We start from the raw sequence: 19,550 nt of genomic DNA, 5'->3' as shown, positions 1-19,550 counted from the left end.
TTCACATCTCCTGCAGTCAGATTCACTCGTGTTCACTCTGAAGGAATCACTCAACATGGCTGGGCACTTGTAATGACACATCAAGGATGATAAGAGGATAAAAGCAGGTTTAAAACTTGCCCCATTCAAGTTGAGCTCAATGTTAAAATTGACCGGAGTTCTCCTTTAATAGCTTTAATAAAAATCAATGTACAATTTATACAGTGAAGTCTATGTTTTATTTTCATATTTGTTCATTTAATTACTTTCTTCAATGCTGTTAAATAGACATGTAGCTGAAAAAATAAAGCACTGTTTATTTCATTTGTATATAAAGTTGTGTTTGTGTATCTTTGTTCTTAATTTTTAATAAAGAAAAGAATGACAAAGATATTTTTTTATCTTCGCCACTTTGGCCTAAATGTCTGCCATTCTTTTTATTTTATATTTTGTTACCTAAGACTTTGTTTTTAAAATAGGGACATTAGTTTGGCTGTAATGCTCAGTCACTTGCAAAATAGTAAAACCAACATGAACAGGAATCGTGATAAAATCGTGATTTTCCTGAAAAAAATTGTGATATAATATTTTTGCCATATCGCCCAGGTCCTGAAAAGAATAATCACACTTGTGCTCCTCGTGGTCAAAAATGAGTGCATTGGAAATGAATGGGAAACGAATTTCCTCTAGTGGAAGCGTCCGGTACTGCAGCTGAACACACTCTCACTGAAAGCTCATTTTTTATAGATATTAACCTCAAATTTGGACTTGTTTAGATTTATGGCTTTGGCAGTTTTAGAGTAAAGCGTGAATTTGAAAATATATATTTCATATAAAAATTTTAAATAGTATTTTTGTGCATTTTTCATAACAATACACGTAAAATTCTGTTACTTTTTTAAGTTCACTTGTTAAAACTTTCTTCACTTTCAGCAATAATCTGCCAAGTGTCGCCTTTGAAAAGAGATCAAACTTCTGTTGTTCCAAAGCATTCAAGATTTATGACCGTTTACGTTCAAAAAGTGAATAAATGGATACAGTGTAAAGAAAATTGTGTAAAAAAAATCCTTTAAATACAAAATATTACATAAAAAACATTATCAAACTAAAATATAGTACATTCATTTCATAGACAAAAAAAAGTATAATTCGGTCATTTTTGACCGACACACGAAGAGCAGCAAAGTTTCCCAACATTTTATTATTATTATTATTTTATTATTGCAACTTAACAACTACCAAACTAACTATTAATACGGTCAAGAATCGCAGCATTTCACGGGTGATGAAACTGAAACTGGAGAATGGGTAACTGGTAATCAATAGTCTTCGAACAGGCATTCCCAGCATTCCTCCAGATCATCTTAGCAAAACTAACATTTCAGGTTTGACCTCATTCACGTCCGTTCTGTCTTTTACCAGCACAGCTCATGGACATTCCTGACCCGGTGAGGTATTGTAGTTTCATTATACATAGTTCCTACATGACGTCACAACATACGGGCATTTGCCGACCCGGCGCCATTCCTGTGGGCAGAACATTAGAAGAAGCTGCAGAAACGAGGGAGTTTCGTGATAAAAAGTGAAAATGGTCATCTCCTGCTGGGTCAATGGATGTTCAAATCGTGCCGGAGGTTCAGTTAGATTTGGATTTTACAGTATACCGATGCAATTTGCAGTTTGAATGATGTCCTGTATGAACAAAATGACGAGGTATTAAAAACATACAAAAACAACATTGTTTCCACTGTTCGATCGCGCCCGCGCCTCTCTCTCTCTCATTCACACACACGCATTCCAGCATTGCATTAATTCATTTGCACGCGAGTTTTATTTATTTTTATACCGTGTATATCCATGCACCGAACCGTGACGCCGTACTCGTTCAATACGAATACATGTACCGTTCCACCCCTATTCTTCAGTGTACAAATAAGTACATGCATATTACAGAAAGCACCGATGACAGTGTTAAGGGGGACATAGGAATTAAGTTGTGCAGGCTATGGCTTTTTAATAGACAGATAGTCTAGCATCATGCTACATGCCTTCGCTATGATGACTAACATACTTTTCCATTGATTGCACTTGAGCAAACGTCACCAACCCTCGGCAAACTGATTGTACGCCTCCGGTGATTTCCAGGCTCGGAATTGCTCACATGTGTAAAAACTCCTAGCCAATACCCGATAATGGTACACATGATAATACTGTATCTGAGGCAAAGCTGCATAATCAGTGCTTCCTTTGTTAGCGCATACGGATCCACACCATTTATGACTGAAATTTTCGCATTGTAGCCTACCTCTCTGTGTCTTGTGTTAAAGGGCACCTATTATGGAATTTTGAAATTTACCTTTCATGTAGTGTGTAACATAGATCTAAGTGAACAAAAACATCCTGCAAAGTTTGAAATATGAAAGTGCACCGTATATAAAGTTATTGTCTTTCAAAAGTAAGAGTCGACTCTGAGTCATTTTTATGAATCGTTAGAAGACCGAAGCTTTTTCTCTGACTAGATGACGTCAACTTGTCAAGTTATTTGAATACGATACGCCCACTTATTGCGCTCCAAGGCCAGCAGGGAAACATCATGGCGACGAGACGCTGTGTTCTGAAGTGCGGCTCAAAAGCCAACTTTTTCCATCTGGCCAAGGAGGAGCATTTGAAGACTAAGTGTCTACAATTCATATATACAACTATACCACAGAAGTATAGTCCGAGCCTTGTGCTTTGCTCGCGCCATTTTCAAGACGATTGCTTTTTAAATGCAATCAAACTTGGATTCGCGAGTCGGCTGATATTGAAGGAAGGTTCAGTTCCAAGTGTATTTGCATCAGCTTCCTCCTCCGTATCACAACCTGTAAGTGTTATTAATAATTTTTGCTTTTATGTTTTATGTAGTATGCTTAATAATTATTTTGTTTGTTGTGTAAGCACCGTTTAGCTTCTAGGTCTTCAATGAAAATTGTATTGAGATATGTGAAGTGTTTGTCGTTTTTTTTCGGAGTTGTCTTAAAGAATTGAGTAATACCTTGTAGTTACGTAACTACATTTTATTTTTTTTTATTTTTGTAAAAACGTTATGTTTATGCATCGGGCTAACGCAAACAAAGACTGATTGTGCTTTTACAATATGAACTCTGGGCTATGCTCGCTAACATAACATTACATTCTTTATCTTATTTTTAGTTTTTTACTGCAAACTAAAGCAGTGGACTATAATCATTATTATAACACAATTTAATTGATAAAAGCATCATTGTACTCCGTGTTAAACAATAAGTATTATCTCTGTAAACACTGCTGGGTCATCTGACCAATCAACGCAGATTAGCGTCGCGCAGAGGAGGGGTTTGAAAAACGAGTCGTTGAACGAATCATTTGGGAGTCGGTGAGCAAATCAGGTAAAAATAAATGCATATCATACGACAACAAAAGTGTTTTTTGTCATTGCATGCATGTAAAACTGTTGTTGGGGACTCCCTAAACAACATTAGGAACATTTTAAATGTCATAATAGGTGCCCTTTAATAGAGTCTTTTTATAATCTCTGTCACTTTTCTCTTCATGATTTTCGTAACATTATAAACAGAAAGAAATGTTCGAAATTTGCTTGTAAAACGTTGTAAACAGCAGCTTTTGCCCTCAAAGATGGCGTCTCCAGGGAGGTCACGTGACATTATTTGGCCTGTGGGAACTATGTATTGTGTAATTGTACAGGCCTCGATCACATCGTCTGTACTAGCGAGCGGCACGCGTCTCAGGAAAGAACTTCACTCGCCTGATCAGTGTTGCATCCTCACTGAAGTTTATCATATGCACACCTTGAAAATGTAAACATTCAAGAGATGTAAAGCATTCATGTCTGAGAAACCCGTACCCAGAGCGCACACACATAAAGCACATATCTCTCGAACATCTCGTGAATACCAAACTGAGTGCTGTTTCGTGGATTATGGCGTTTAGATGATCAGAAATGCACCAAACGCTTGGAGAGTATTCACTTAAACACAGTCGGTGAGGTCTTAAGTGAACATAAACAGATGAGAAATAAAACACACGTGCATCAGTGTATTGGATCTGTGCATTCGCTCTTAAAGTGACAGCGGCCTAATATTCCCGATGCCGTCTGTCATTAATGTTAATCAAACAACAAAAAATAGCGAAAATAATTAATCTGGATTTAATTTATACAATGAAAAATTCGATTTATTCCAAGAAAGACATACCTGAAAACCTTAAAACACTCTTTATTTTATATTTATTTTTTGTGCTAATTTGTTTATTTGTTGTTTGTTTATTTTGTATATTCAATTCAAGGTTGAAATCAAGCTTCCTTGTGCTGTGTGTAATCTCATGCGCAACAAAACTACCTCATTATAAAAACACAAATACATAGAGTGAGCAAACATTTAGGCGGGATTATATATTTTGTTTAGTTGATTACTTACAATATCCCAAATGTTTCCAACTATTTGTAAATCGTGAGAAAATTGCGATTTTAAGCGAGGAAACGGGGCGTGTGAGCGGGGGTGAGCAATGGCGTCATATCCACGTTACCCTCGGTTTCCGCTCGCACTGCCATATAGGGCTGCACGATTCTTGCTAAAATGTGAATCACGATTTTTCTCCATGGGAATTGAGATCACGATTCTCTTACACGATTCTCATTTTTTTCAACCAAAATTTTTTGCACTCAAGTACAAAAAAAACAAACAAAACACAGGACATTCAGTATAATAAAGTGCAGGTCTGCAGGAGTAACAAAAAATCGTCTCTACTCTCTTTTCTTTATTTTAGACCCCTTAAAGAAAATAATTCGTTCATATTATGGGCTCATCTGATTTTTTGTACATAGCCTATTTGTTAGGATTTTAGTATCATAATGATTAGGCTAATAAATGCATGCACAATTATCCGTGAACTTTTTTTTTTAACAAATGCCTTTCAACTTGTGTGTGCAAAATTCTGAATTAAATTAATGTGCAGAAATTTTTACAAATAGAGAGTAGGCTATAGCTACTGTTGTAGCCATTAAAAAAAGCGCGTTTCATATTTGTTAAAATATTATAATGTTTTTTTTTTTTTTTCATTTATGTTGATTTATGAAAAGTGAACAGCACGACCGAGTAAGATAGGATGCGCAATATGAGACATGGAGCGGGTCAGACTTGATTTTGACCGTTGAAGTTGAAGTTGTTATAGAAAGCCTTTCTTTAAAGTGAATTTCGTTTTGTATAAATTGTATCTTAATTTTAATAAATTTTTCATCAACCAATTGCCTGTATTTAATGAATAGGCCGACGAAACAAATATAACGGAGGCGCCCGCGCGCTCACTTGCGCACGTGAACTAGAGCACATCCTAACTTAACGAAACTCAGTGTATGCCTCACACAGACACGACAAATACATCAAATACACAAAGCTTGAAATGTCTTTAAACGAAATAATTCAAAACGAAAAAAGAAAAAGGCTACTCTCTGATTATGTAATCCATTATTAGGCTTATCTATGTGCATTTCTCTCTATAAGCGCGTTCACACGGAGATGGCGATCGTCAACTTCATCTTTGCAGCAGAGTCGACACTTTTAGAGAAAACACTTGTTTATTAATAAAAATCAATACACGTGTCACCGGATTTACAGATGCACGCACACATATTATTTTTCGAAATAACGAGATATTGTGTTGAAATAACATTATTATTAATAATAGCCTACATCTTTTAGAATAGGCCTATTTGATTGAATGCTGAATGTTGCGCTTGTTCAATTTAATAAAATTAAAACTTTAATTGTGATCATTAACATAACTGAATATTAAATATTTAGTGACCAAGTTTTGGGCAGCTCCCCGTCAATGATCTAGCAGCACCCACTCAGCACATGCTGTCCCTGCAGAGAAGCTACGTAGGCAGTGTATTTTTGTATTTTTTTTTGTTCCGTTTCCTCCAACCCCCGTTTTGAGTCGCCGGATCCATTTTACATCCGCTCCGGGACCTCCCACTTTACAAATTAAGCACTGCACGGAAGTGAATCGCCATCATTAAGAAATGAGATCGCATTTATGTTTGAATCGAGATCGTGATTTTTTTTCGATTAATCGTGCAGCCCTACTGCCATAGTAACCATGGCGACAGACTTGGACAACTGGGTTATGCCTAGCACAGGGGTCGGCAACCCGCGGCTCTTAAAGGCTATGTTGCAGGTTAGAGTACCCAGTGAGCCAATGTATAGAAAAATAATGTAGGAACTATATTTAAATATGAACATATACTTATAAAACGCTATTTAGGCTTCTGGAGTCGTTTTTGTGAGAAAATTTTACTTCCGCGTTTGAAAACCGCCAAACCGGAAGTGACGTAACATGAGGCAGAGCGGTCAAAGTAAACAATAGGAAAGCAATGGATCGCAATGACAGATCGGACGCTGAGGAAATTGTAGCCTAAATGTTTACTCGTATGACGGACCTCAGCCATATAATTATGAGCCTAATATGAAGCCAAGAGACTATAGACAGGTCAGGATTACACAAAACAACGGTCAGAGGAGACGCATTGAGCTGTGGTGTGAGGAGAACAGGGCAGGGGTCTCGATGAGAGAACAGTGTTACTAGCTTATAGATGTATTCACGTTAGCCGACGATATGTATAACACTATGCTCAGATCACAATATTGTACAGATTATTATCATGTATCAGGCAAAAGTAAAGCTATTATTTAGACCCTTACCTGCATGTGTTGTGTATGTCAGCCATTAGGAGACAGTTTCCAGAGGAAGAAGGACTTTATAAAGGTTTTGAATGGCCCCATTTGGTGACAATGAATACAAAAATAATCACAATCACAACTGTCTTACTGTATAAAAACTTTATATGTAGAAACAGCCAACAAACATTAAAATTCGGAGTACAGATTGGAAATGAACTTAATATATTATATTTAGGCTATAATAAGTGTCGGCTGCAGACTAATAACAAACACATAAATGCATTACATTACAAGTTTATGTAGGATATGTTAATTAAATTAAGACAAGGCACATTAAGACAGGTAGGCTACATGTAGCCTATGCATTTTGTAAAACAGAAGTACAATAAGTGATCTCTGACTCTGACGGATCCGTGACCGTCATGTTTCCCGCCCGCGGCCGAAACACAATCTGACGGCGGACCGGGCGACCCGATGAAGGAGCCGGGACAGTGTGCACATATCGCCGTCATCATATAACTCCATGTCGCCGAGATTAAATAAACACAAGATTTTGACGCGTATCCGAGAGTGGAGTGTGAGCGCGCACTGCATGGCACGGGCGCGAACACTAATCAACAGTGAAACAATTTAAAATACTCTATCATTTCTGGTCATACAGAAAATAATAATACATTATTCGCAACTACTTTTATTTGTGTAAACTCGGAATAACAAGAAAGCGTTGTGCTTTTGTCAAATAAAATAAAACAATCAGGCGCGCTTTCATGATCTCCGTGAACTGGAGCGCGAGAACTGAAACTATATATGTAGGCTAAAGCTTGAAATGTCCACTTCAAAACGAACAAATTCGAATCGAAAGCTAATACATTCTGATTATGTAATCCGTATGAAAGGTGCATTTCTCTCTAAAAGCGCATCTGCTTAACAGCGGAGATGGAGATATGTTTTTAACCGACACTGATTTAGAAAACAATAGATTATTAATGAACAATTAAAATGCCTCGTTATTTTTTCAGACACATTTATTATTAAATCACCTAGCCTATAAATCACCTTTCTGTAGGCTGTGGTTCCAGAGACATATGGCTCTTCTCATTCAGTACTGCGGGAATAATATCATTTCCAGGTTCCAATTTTGTCTCAGAAAAATAAATCAACAACAACAAAATCTATATTAATTTGTGAATATTTTAAATGTTTAATTAAGGGGCAACAAGTAGCCTAATAAACAAAAATTCGTCAATATTATTTTTTTTGCGCAGCATTTGGTGTAGCCTAGCCTACAGTTCAAATTAAAATTTTGCCTTTTAAAAATACAACAACCGTTTTTGTTTTGTAATTACGGGTTAAAAATATTTTTGTTCTCTCTGTTTTGTAATTTAGTCAACTTTATAGATTTCAACCATATTATTCCTTCTTGAGTCTTTTTAACAAGAATTTAGATTAATGTATGAATTGAATAGTGATTGTGTGACCTATGATGAGGGAACAACCAGTGATAGTACCATCAAATGATAGCCTATAGCGATGTCATCAGGATACACATACAGCGCAGTGGCCCACCTTACCCGGGTGACCACGTCGTGGTTCACCAGAATTTATAGTTTACCCACCTCTTTTTTTACCACTACACCTCTGACCACGACGATGATTAATTGAAATACAATAACCACCGAAAACACACTGAATCACGACCGCTCCAACTGAATACCAACCTACTCTGCACTGAGCAAACGCACAACGCAGAGCCCGGCGGCAAACGACTACCTCATGTGACGTAATATGACGCGATGGTGAAAAAAAACGGTTTTTCAATACGGTCAAGGAAACGGTCACGTTTTCTACTAAATTTGTGCCCTTATGTCTTGCAAAACGATTTTAAATCCTGCATTTACTTTTCATATGGTATTTTCATACAAGGTTATATATTAATTTTGAAGAAAAAAAAAACCTGCAAGATGGCCTTTAAGCGCCGCCCTAGTGGGTCCCTGAAGCTTTTTAAAAAATATGAAAATGGAAAAAATATTTTTTTAGTTTTAACCCTTTCGCACGTACGATCACACCGGTGTGATCAGTCTAGGCTGGTCCCTGGAGCGTACGATCACACCGGTGGGATTAGAGCGGTCAGTGCATCACGTGATCAACTGCTAAATTCAAATGTGCTTTGGCGCGTTGGCTGGCGCTGAGCCAGAGACGGACGCGCTCAGTGCTTGTCATATATCACAACTATTCAGTGTTTTCAACCACATAATGGTTATTTTAGGTTTAAGACATTTAGGAATCACATAAGTACTAAAAAAACAATGAATTTGATGTTGTAAAATACACACAGATGTCTATGGAAGCGGCAATAATAATCCTTTATAATAAAAAAAGACGACACGTTTTATTCATATCAGATACACATTGTGTAAGTATCTTTACATTTTACCCTATTCTTCTCCCAGTTCACCAGCCACTTACTTTCATGTATTTCGGGAGAAGTGGAGGAATTGACGTGTTGTAAATCCGACAGATCCGATTCTCTGACCTGTGGCACAAACTAACATGGCGCCGCCCATCGCGCATACAGCTCAACTAACGCGATCGTTATAAAGGTGTTTATACAACAAAACACATCCACATGCACATGTTTGACAATCGGAATATCAGTGTTACATACTATAGCTAATAAATGTGTGAATATTTTTAATAAAAAGGGAAAAATTACATGAAAGCAGATCATCATTCATTCAGCGCTGTGTTGTGGTTGCGCTGTGTCATGTGACACAGCAATGACGCGTAACCATGGAAACAATAAAGTGACAGATTCGAAACAAAGGTCGCCTTGCTCATTACCGGTATGTGTTTGTAGCATACTTATCATTTTGATACTAGGGGGCTAATAAAGCTAATATAGACACTTACAGCACGGGTTGCCTTCATTATGAGTCTTATATAAGGCTTTTAATTTTTTGCGGCTCCAGACAGATTAGATTTTTTTTTTTTCGGTCCAATATGGCTCTTTCAACATTTTGGGTTGCCGACCCCTGGCCTAGCAGGACGCTCACGCTGTTGTTGTTTTGTTAATTAATGCTTTTTTTTATTTTATTTTTTATCCGATTAATCGAAAAAATAATCGACAGATTAAGCGATTATTAAAATAATCGTTAGTTGCAGCCCTAGATTGGATGTAATCTTGCTTGAAGTCACGTATGGGCTTTGTTTTAAATTGCAAAATCAAACAAGTTTTTTCATGCATAGTTAATACATTTGTTTTATAAACATTGCTTTAAAATGTTGTGGACTCTTTTACCAGACGTTCATGTGGTGTCATTGGTCTGAAGGAGCGCTCGATCTGGTTTACAGATGCTCGTCGCGCCCTCTTGTGGATGTAGGAGACGAAGGCTACCTTTTGACTGAAATCTGAATATTAGGAATATTTAAGTGAATAATTCTAATGTAGTTTTTCATCCTTGAGCTTTAAACATGGTCAATATGAGTCACATGTGTTTTTTTGGCAGGGCAAGTAAGACATTTTAACCACTTCCCCAATCAGGCCAGTAGAAAAAATCCTTAGCATTCCTAGCAGAGTCCTGATGAGGACTTATGATTCACAGCGGTCTTTATTGAATATTTGTTAGTTACTCTACTGTAGGGCCGCAGTACGTCCGGTCAGATCATCACACTCAGTGTAGCAACGGTCCTGGAGTTGGGATTGTGATCATTAGCAAATGAACAAACTTTACTGAGCTCTCATCAGTTTGCCGGGTTGCAGGAATAGTTAAGTTTCAAACCTGTACATGTGTCGGCCTGTTGAACACAGAGGAATATTTTGAAGAATGTGGGAAATGTAATAGTTCTGAGGAATGTAGTATTTTTTTTCCTACAATGCAAGTAAATGGTATGGAAGCTTGTTTGTGAAGCTTTTACACTGCACACATTTTGTAACATTTTATTCGAGTTTCTTTAACCCTTTAAGCGGCACCCCCTTTTGACATAAAAAATGTAGGCTACATCCCGAACTTAAATGGTTGTAATTCAAGAATGCTTTGGAATATAGATGTCAGATTGGTCTTGTTTTAAAAAAAAGGCATTTGTCAGATTTTTGTAGAAGTGAAATAAATTAAGAAAGTTAAACAGAAAAAAAGTTATAGAAGTTTGAGTTTATGAAAATGTACGTTAAAAATGTAATTATTCATATTTTATATAAAATATATATTTTTGAAAACCTGGTGGACTCTAAAAATGCAAAAAAAATCTAAGTCAAAAATCTGAATAAGTTGTGTTTCAAACTTTAGGTTGATATCTCAGAAGATAAGTGTTCAGTGAGATGTAGTTTGGGCGCAGTACCACACTTCTCCACTAGTGGCATTACTGTCCATATAAGGGCGTCTCCATTTCCATATGTTACAATTTTAATACAATTTATGAAGTAGACATCCTATTCAGAAGTAGTGTTGGAAGTTTGGCAGATTTTGAAATGAATTCAACCTCTAAGAAACACAGAAGATCCCGTATGTGCATTATAGCTCGCTGCCACATCACTAATGCTGAATCTATTATTGTTTTCTTTATATTCAAAACATTTTCAGAGCTTTTTTTCTAAAATAATTGAACGGATGCTCTCTTCTGAACTCTTGGCATGAAAACAAACTGAGGTTTCTACCATTCTTTTATGATTTTTGATTCTTTCACGATGCCAAAATAAGGGGTTAAAATTAAAATAAATGGAGCGAATCCGGCGTATTAAGCATAGAATTAAAAACTAGTTCAAAAGAACACTCAGAATAACTTCTCAGGTCCTCTTTTGTTTCTTAAAATCTGCACAAGACAAAAAGCCCTTAGTTATAATGATGATGGAAGTATCGCTAAGGCTTTCCTGACATTAAGGGTTTGTGTGTGACCGGCTGCTGGATGTCGAGGACGAGTGTGTTTGTCTCTAACGTCACTCCTTTCTTCAGCAGTTCCCCGTAACACCGCATCATCAAACTCCCATCAGGCAAAGCGGCTCGAGGCTCGAGGTGGGCGGATAATGCTATGGAAATAGACACGAGGAATATTTGTTTTGCTCTCTTACGTAACACTCGACACACCCATCTGGGAACTTGCTATCGGAGCAATGAGAGCTGGTGTGTTTGTGTGTGTGTGTGTTTTACTGCAGTCAGACACGCCCACGCCTGGAGCGACACACAGTATCCGTGTAAACACACACACACACACTGATCTAGAGGAGATGAGGAGAACAGCAGTACTCAGTGAACCACAGATGACCAGACTGTAAAAAAAAAATCTTTTCAATTTACGGTAAAATACCGGCAGCTGTGGTTGCCAGAACTTTACCGTATAAAATACAGGTAACATTTTAGGTTTTACAGACTTAACTTAAAATTTACAGTAATAAACCGTATCTCATTATCTGACATAATGTTAATTTACCAATCTATTGAAGTATTAATATCTGTTTTGTACCATTGTAATACACTGATAACAACCAATCACAGCCGAGATGAGAGGCACATGATCAATCAAAGCTCATCACAAGCAGATCTTCCACAAAACAGTTAATACTAATATACAGAAGCTGCACAGTGTCACTCACACACACATTAAACACCATCATGGTAACACACGTGAAATTTTAAAGATGCAATAAACATTCATTTAACAACATTAAATGTAACATAAAACCCTAATGTACATAACTGATTAAAAAAACTATGAAGAAACATATTATTTCAACAAAAATACATAAAAAGTGTCTTGCAGGGAATTGTGGGAATGTCAATTTACAGTTTTTCACTGTAAATTATACAAAGAGTTGTTCATTTCACTTTCAAAAACTGTCAATTTAACGGTATTTTACAGTAAAATTACATTAAATGTACCATTAGATTGATCACAGTTATTTACCGTATACAGTAAGGAAACTTTCTGTTAACCGATTAACAGTCTTTTACCGTTAAAATCACGATCATTTAAACCAGACAGATTCTCTTGGTTTATTAAAATCACACTTTGAGAGTGTCCAGCTTCATCAAACCATTACAATACAGTTTCCCAATCAGGAGTGTGTTTCCCGAACGCACCGTTAGCCAACTATGATCGCAAGTTCTGTCGTGATCATCAGTTCAACGAGTCTGTGTTTCCCGAAACCATCGTTCTGACCAACATTTTTTTGTGTGTGTGTGTGTGTGTGTGTGTGTGTGTGTGTGTGTGTGTGTGTGTGTGAGTGAGCGACAGATCTCCTGTGGTTAGAAAAAGAGTTTCTAGTTTGAATAACATGTGGACTCAATAAATCCTGATCTTGAGCTAAATAAGCAATCTGACATTTATTAAAATCTGTAATCTTTAATTTAGAATACATGCAAATGTCATGTACGTCTTTTAGTTTGTCAAGAGATTCAAAGTGTAGTGTCTGAAGAGAGAGTGTGTGTGTGTGTGTGTGTGTGTGTGTGTGTGTGTGTGTGTGTGTGTGTGTGTGTGTGTGTGTGTGTGTGTGTGAACGAGCTCTAGTATGTAAGAACGAGATGATTGAATCTGGAATTGAACGACCAATTTGCAACAATATGGTTTCGGGAAACAGTCGTGACTCGCTAGTGGATTTCTTCAGCGATGTATCGTACTGTGATAGTGAAGCACGAGTTACGGCGCTGTACGGCAAACACACTCCTGGTTGTCTGGTGCGCTGTGGAAAATGATAAAAATTCAAAAAACAAATAAGAATATATCATCGCGCTGTCGGGCCGGAACCTTGTACATTTCATTAAAATGTTTGTTTTATTAAAATTAATCCTATTGGTCATCCTTTACGTCTGTACGTGGGTTTTAATTTAATTTAATTCAATATTTAAAGTGGTGTAAATCCAGCTGTTAATGTTGTTTATATGTCTATGTGGTGTTTTTAATCTGCTTTAACACACACATGTGTAAGTTCATAAGTGGACAGCATTGCTGAGTATTTTCTGCTTAAAACTGCAGTGAACCAAAGACAGTCTCAAAAACACGGTTTGAAATCGCTGGTGTTTCTGACGTCACACACTACCTTGACCAATCAGATCAACGTGTGATCGTCACCCAGTGGATCTCTTAGTGAGTGAGTGAGTGGAGGCGGGGCTCATTTGCATATTCATAGGACCACGCATACTAAATAAGGCAAGGGTGTCGAGTTACAGGCATGAAGAATTATTTTTCAAGGAAAAAAACTTTGAAATATCAAATTACATGATTTTTAAGGGATAAAATTATTGACTACAGGGGGACTTGCGTAGCGTAGACTATGCTGTGCGTAGCGCTTCATCCTTTGTATCATGAGATTTTGATCGTGAGAAAAGGTGAGCGCACGTATAGCTACAATAAATGTTATATCCTTTGTGTGATAAAGTTATATCCACAATGCGATGAAGCTGTTCCAGTGCCAGACTAAACAACTGTAGTTCGCTGGCAAAAAACCATTTGACCTCAATTTGTTTTTTTTGTTTTGTTTTTTTAACACAAGGTTTCCGCCCGACAGGGACGATATGTAAATGTGTTGTTTTATCATCACCAAGTTTCCTATATGACCTTATTATGTTCCTACCTGACTAAAGCTCAAGTTTCACATTAAATGTGAGTACTAGGCTACTACTTTTAATATAATATCTAGTTTTAATATGCCATTTGAACCAATGGATGCTTGTGCAATTTTGTTATTTTTATATAGTAGTGTGCCATAGGATTTTTTATTAATCAAAAAAGTCCGGGACCGATGTGGCGTAGGTTCTGGCCAGCTGACCGAACAGTCACTTGCACTTCTGTTGCTATTGAAAATGGCTTTTTATGCCATGCAAACACAAGGTCAGAGGTCACTCTTCCACCAGATGTATACTCACGTACGGAAGCCAGAGATTATGGTTTATAAAGTTATAAATATGGATATTTTTCTTACAAAAACACATGGCTGCGCTTCAGAAGGCCTTTAATAATCCTTTGGATTACTTTTATGATGGATGGATGCACTTTTTTGGGCTTCAAAGTCTTCAAAAACCGACTTCACCAATATGTTGGTTAGCACAGATGAGAATTGGTTAATTTGCAAAAAATAACTTTGCCCAGACGAAGAAAAAAATAATAATTGTTGAGCTCTGCAATAAAACCAACCTTTGCACTTTGAACTGATATTCGAGATATTTTGGATCAAACTTATGGCATGTTTTTAATACCATGAGCCAGATTTACTCATTTAACATTTGTAATAATGGACCACTATAGTGTTGTCTTCTTTAAAACCACTGAAACAATCCAGATGTGCATCTCACCCTACAGTGTACACACACACACACACACACACACTAGAAAGAGGTCATGGCAACACTGTCATGCAGTCTAGCCATCCAATACCAGCATAAAAACACAAACTTCTTCCCTCCAAACATCTGCATAGTGATCACTATACACCACAATATTAGGATTGTAGCCCCTAAATGCTGTCAAAGTTGGCAGATCATAAGGTTTTGTCACTATGAAGACTAAAAAACGCTTTCTCTGTGAGCAGCTGACTGGGTTTTTACACTGTGAGGCCCAGAAACACGGTCTAGTCAGTCAGCTCACTGGGATTTGAGACACAGCCCGGCTCCACCGCTGGAATGCAGGGAACTTTCATTGATTTCTGTCATTAATAAATGACTTGAGCTGATGAATCAAATTCTACTGTACTTCACTGAGGAGGAATCTGTGAACTAGTTGAACATCTGTCAATGTACAACACATAACCTCATAGAGAACACAAAAACATCACTTAGAGACCAAAAACAAACGATTACAACTACTAAATGTAATGTATGAAACACTGAACACAAGTAGTTTATGGACTGAATGAGTTCTGAATCGAAACTAATTAAGCGTTTCATTGTGTTGATATATAAGAATTTGGCGCGTTATTGACATTATAAAGTGTATATTTTAGTCGTGTCTCCATAATGAAGGGTATTTCTGTGGGTGTTTTTACCTCAGCAGTTCGTCGTCTCGGAGGAGTTTTCAGCGCTTTCTTCAGCGATAAATCCACTGAGGAATTCATATTAAAATCCCTGATTTCCGGAAATGAAACCTTCATATATCCACGAGTGTCGTTAAAATAAAATAAAATGTTAAACTGAAGTGGAATAAAGTAAAAATCCCATCATGAACGTAATGATTCTGAGGAATCTGGCATTGATTTGAGTTAGCTTCGGTTAGCATGTGAAGTTGAGTGAAGTCGCTGTTAAGTGTTGTTGAAAGCGCGGATCAGAAAAAGCGAAAGTTGACAAAAAACGATCCTTAATTCCTGGGTCATTTCTCCATTTGTGATCGTAAAACATCATTAATAATCCGAAGTTCATGTGATCCTCCAAACAGAGGCGTACAGCAACAGCGCATGATTACTGAACATCAGCCCTGACTGAGCCGAGCCGGAGCCGCCTCAACATTCACATGACTCTGGACTACACTGATCACTGAGAAACCAGTGCGTGCTAAACTACACTGATCACTGAGAAACCAGTGCGTGCTAAACTACACTGATCACTGAGAAACCAGTGTGTACTAAACTACACTGATCACTGAGAAACCAGTGCGTGCTAAACTACACTGATCACTGAGAAACCAGTGTGTACTAAACTACACTGATCACTGAGAAACCAGTGTGTACTAAACTACACTGATCACTGAGAAACCAGTGCGTGCTAAACTACACTGATCACTGAGAAACCAGTGTGTACTAAACTACACTACACTGATCACTGAGAAACCAGTGTGTACTAAACTACACTGATCACTGAGAAACCAGTGCGTGCTAAACTACACTGATCACTGAGAAACCAGTGTGTGCTACTACACTGATCACTGAGAAACCAGTGCGTGCTAAACTACACTGATCACTGAGAAACCAGTGCGTGCTAAACTACACTGATCACTGAGAAACCAGTGCGTGCTAAACTACACTGATCACTGAGAAACCAGTGCGTGCTAAACTACACTGATCACTGAGAAACCAGTGCGTGCTAAACTACACTGATCACTGAGAAACCAGTGCGTGCTAAACTACAATGATCACTGAGAAAAAACTACACTGATCACTGAGAAACCAGTGCGTGCTAAACTACACTGATCACTGAGAACCAGTGTGTACTAAACCACTGATCACTGAGAAACCAGTGTGTACTAACTACACTGATCACTGAGAAACCAGTGCGTGCTAAACTACACTGATCACACTGAGAAACCAGTGTGTACTAACTACATCACTGAGAAACAGTGCATGCTAAACTACACTGATCACTGAGAAACCAGTGTGTACTAAACTAAACTGATCACTGAGAAACCAGTGTGTACTAAACTACACTGATCACTGAGAAAAAACTACACTGATCACTGAGAAAAAACTACACTGATCACTGAGAAACCAGTGCGTGCTTAACTACACTGATCACTGAGAAACCAGTGCGTGCTTAACTACACTGATCACTGAGAAACCAGTGCGTGCTAAACTACACTGATCACTGAGAAACCAGTGCGTGCTAAACTACACTGATCACTGAGAAACCAGTGTGTACTAAACTACACTGATCACTGAGAAACCAGTGTGTACTAAACTACACTGATCACTGAGAAACCAGTGTGTACTAAACCACTGATCACTGAGAAACCAGTGTGTACTAACTACACTGATCACTGAGAAACCAGTGCGTGCTAAACTACACTGATCACACTGAGAAACCAGTGTGTACTAACTACACTGATCACTGAGAAACCAGTGCGTGCTAAACTACACTGATCACTGAGAAACCAGTGTGTACTAACTACACTGATCACTGAGAAACCAGTGCGTGCTAAACTACACTGATCACTGAGAAACCAGTGTGTACTAACTACACTGATCACTGAGAAACCAGTGTGTGCTAAACTACACTGATCACTGAGAAACCAGTGTGTACTAACTACACTGATCACTGAGAAACCAGTGCGTGCTAAACTACACTGATCACTGAGAAACCAGTGTGTACTAAACTACTGATCACTGAGAAACCAGTGCGTGCTAAACTACACTGATCACAGAGAAACCAGTGTGTGCTAAACTACACTGATCACTGAGAAACCAGTGTGTACTAAACTACACTGATCACTGAGAAACCAGTGTGTACTAAACTACACTGATCACTGAGAAACCAGTGTGTACTAAACTACACTGATCACTGAGAAACCAGTGCGTACTAAACTACACTGATCACTGAGAAACCAGTGCGTACTAAACTACACTGATCACTGAGAAACCAGTGCGTACTAAACTACACTGATCACTGAGAAACCAGTGTGTACTAAACTACACTGATCACTGAGAAACCAGTGCGTACTAAACTACACTGATCACTGAGAAACCAGTGCGTGCTAAACTACACTGATCACTGAGAAACCAGTGTGTACTAAACTACACTGATCACTGAGAAACCAGAGCGTGCTAAACTACACTGATCACTGAGAAACCAGTGTGTACTAAACTACACTGATCACTGAGAAACCAGTGCGTACTACTACACTGATCACTGAGAAACCAGTGTGTACTAAACTACACTGATCACTGAGAAACCAGTGCGTGCTAAACTACACTGATCACTGAGAAACCAGTGCGTACTACTACACTGATCACTGAGAAACCAGTGTGTACTAAACTACACTGATCACTGAGAAACCAGTGTGTACTAAACTACACTGATCACTGAGAAACCAGTGCGTACTACTACACTGATCACTGAGAAACCAGTGTGTACTAAACTACACTGATCACTGAGAAACCAGTGCGTGCTAAACAACACTGATCACTGAGAAACCAGTGCGTACTACTACACTGATCACTGAGAAACCAGTGTGTACTAAACTACACTGATCACTGAGAAACCAGTGTGTACTAAACTACACTGATCACTGAGAAACCAGTGTGTACTAAACTACACTGATCACTGAGAAACCAGAGTGTGCTAAACTACACTGATCACTGAGAAACCAGTGCGTACTACTACACTGATCACTGAGAAACCAGTGTGTGCTACTACACTGATCACTGAGAAACCAGTGCGTGCTACTACACTGATCACTGAGAAACCAGTGCGTGCTAAACTACACTGATCACTGAGAAACCAGTGTGTACTAAACTACACTGATCACTGAGAAACCAGTGCGTGCTAAACTACACTGATCACTGAGAAACCATTGCGTGCTAAACTACACTGATCACTGAGAAACCAGTGCGTGCTAAACTACACTGATCACTGAGAAACTAGTGTGTACTAAACTACACTGATCACTGAGAAACTAGTGTGTACTAACTACACCAATAATTAAAAAACCAGTGCATACTAAACTACACTGATTACTGAGAAACCAGTGTGTACTAAACTACACTGATCACTGAGAAACCAGTGTGTACTAAACTACACTGATCACTGAGAAACTAGTGTGTACTAAACTACACTGATCACTGAGAAACCAGTGTGTACTAAACTACACTAATCACTGAGAAACTAGTGTGTACTAAACTACACTGATCACTGAGAAACCAGTGTGTACTAAACTACACTGATCACTGAGAAACCAGTGTGTACTAAACTACACTGATCACTGAGAAACCAGTGTGTACTAAACTACACTGATCACTGAGAAACTAGTGTGTACTAACTACACCAATAATTAAAAAACCAGTGCATACTAAACTACACTGATCACTGAGAAACCAGTGTGTACTAAACTACACTGATCACTGAGAAACCAGTGTGTACTAAACTACACTGATCACTGAGAAACTAGTGTGTACTAACTACACTGATCACTGAGAAACTAGTGTGTACTAAACTACACTGATCACTG

At 38.0% G+C, this 19,550-nt stretch overlaps 1 protein-coding gene across 12 annotated transcripts in view; it reads right to left on the bottom strand.

The window, feature by feature from the left end:
- Window positions 1–15,911, bottom strand: part of rapgef6 (Rap guanine nucleotide exchange factor (GEF) 6) — a 144,362-nt gene extending 128,451 nt beyond the window's left edge. For all 12 annotated transcript variants that reach the window (XM_079585020.1, XM_079585022.1, XM_079585008.1 and 9 more), the window contains exon 1: window positions 15,664–15,911. In XM_079585020.1, coding sequence (XP_079441146.1) covers window positions 15,664–15,768 — 105 coding nt within the window. In that variant the 5' untranslated portion in view covers window positions 15,769–15,911. The remainder of the gene's footprint in view (window positions 1–15,663) is intronic.
- Between the last annotated feature and the right edge of the window lie 3,639 nt (window positions 15,912–19,550).

Source organism: Phoxinus phoxinus, assembly GCF_949152265.1.
Source record: "Phoxinus phoxinus genome assembly, chromosome: 17".
Lineage (NCBI taxonomy): Eukaryota > Metazoa > Chordata > Actinopteri > Cypriniformes > Leuciscidae > Phoxinus > Phoxinus phoxinus.
The sequence above is the reverse complement of the archived record's forward strand: the minus strand, read 5'-3'. Positions and strand labels throughout refer to the sequence as shown.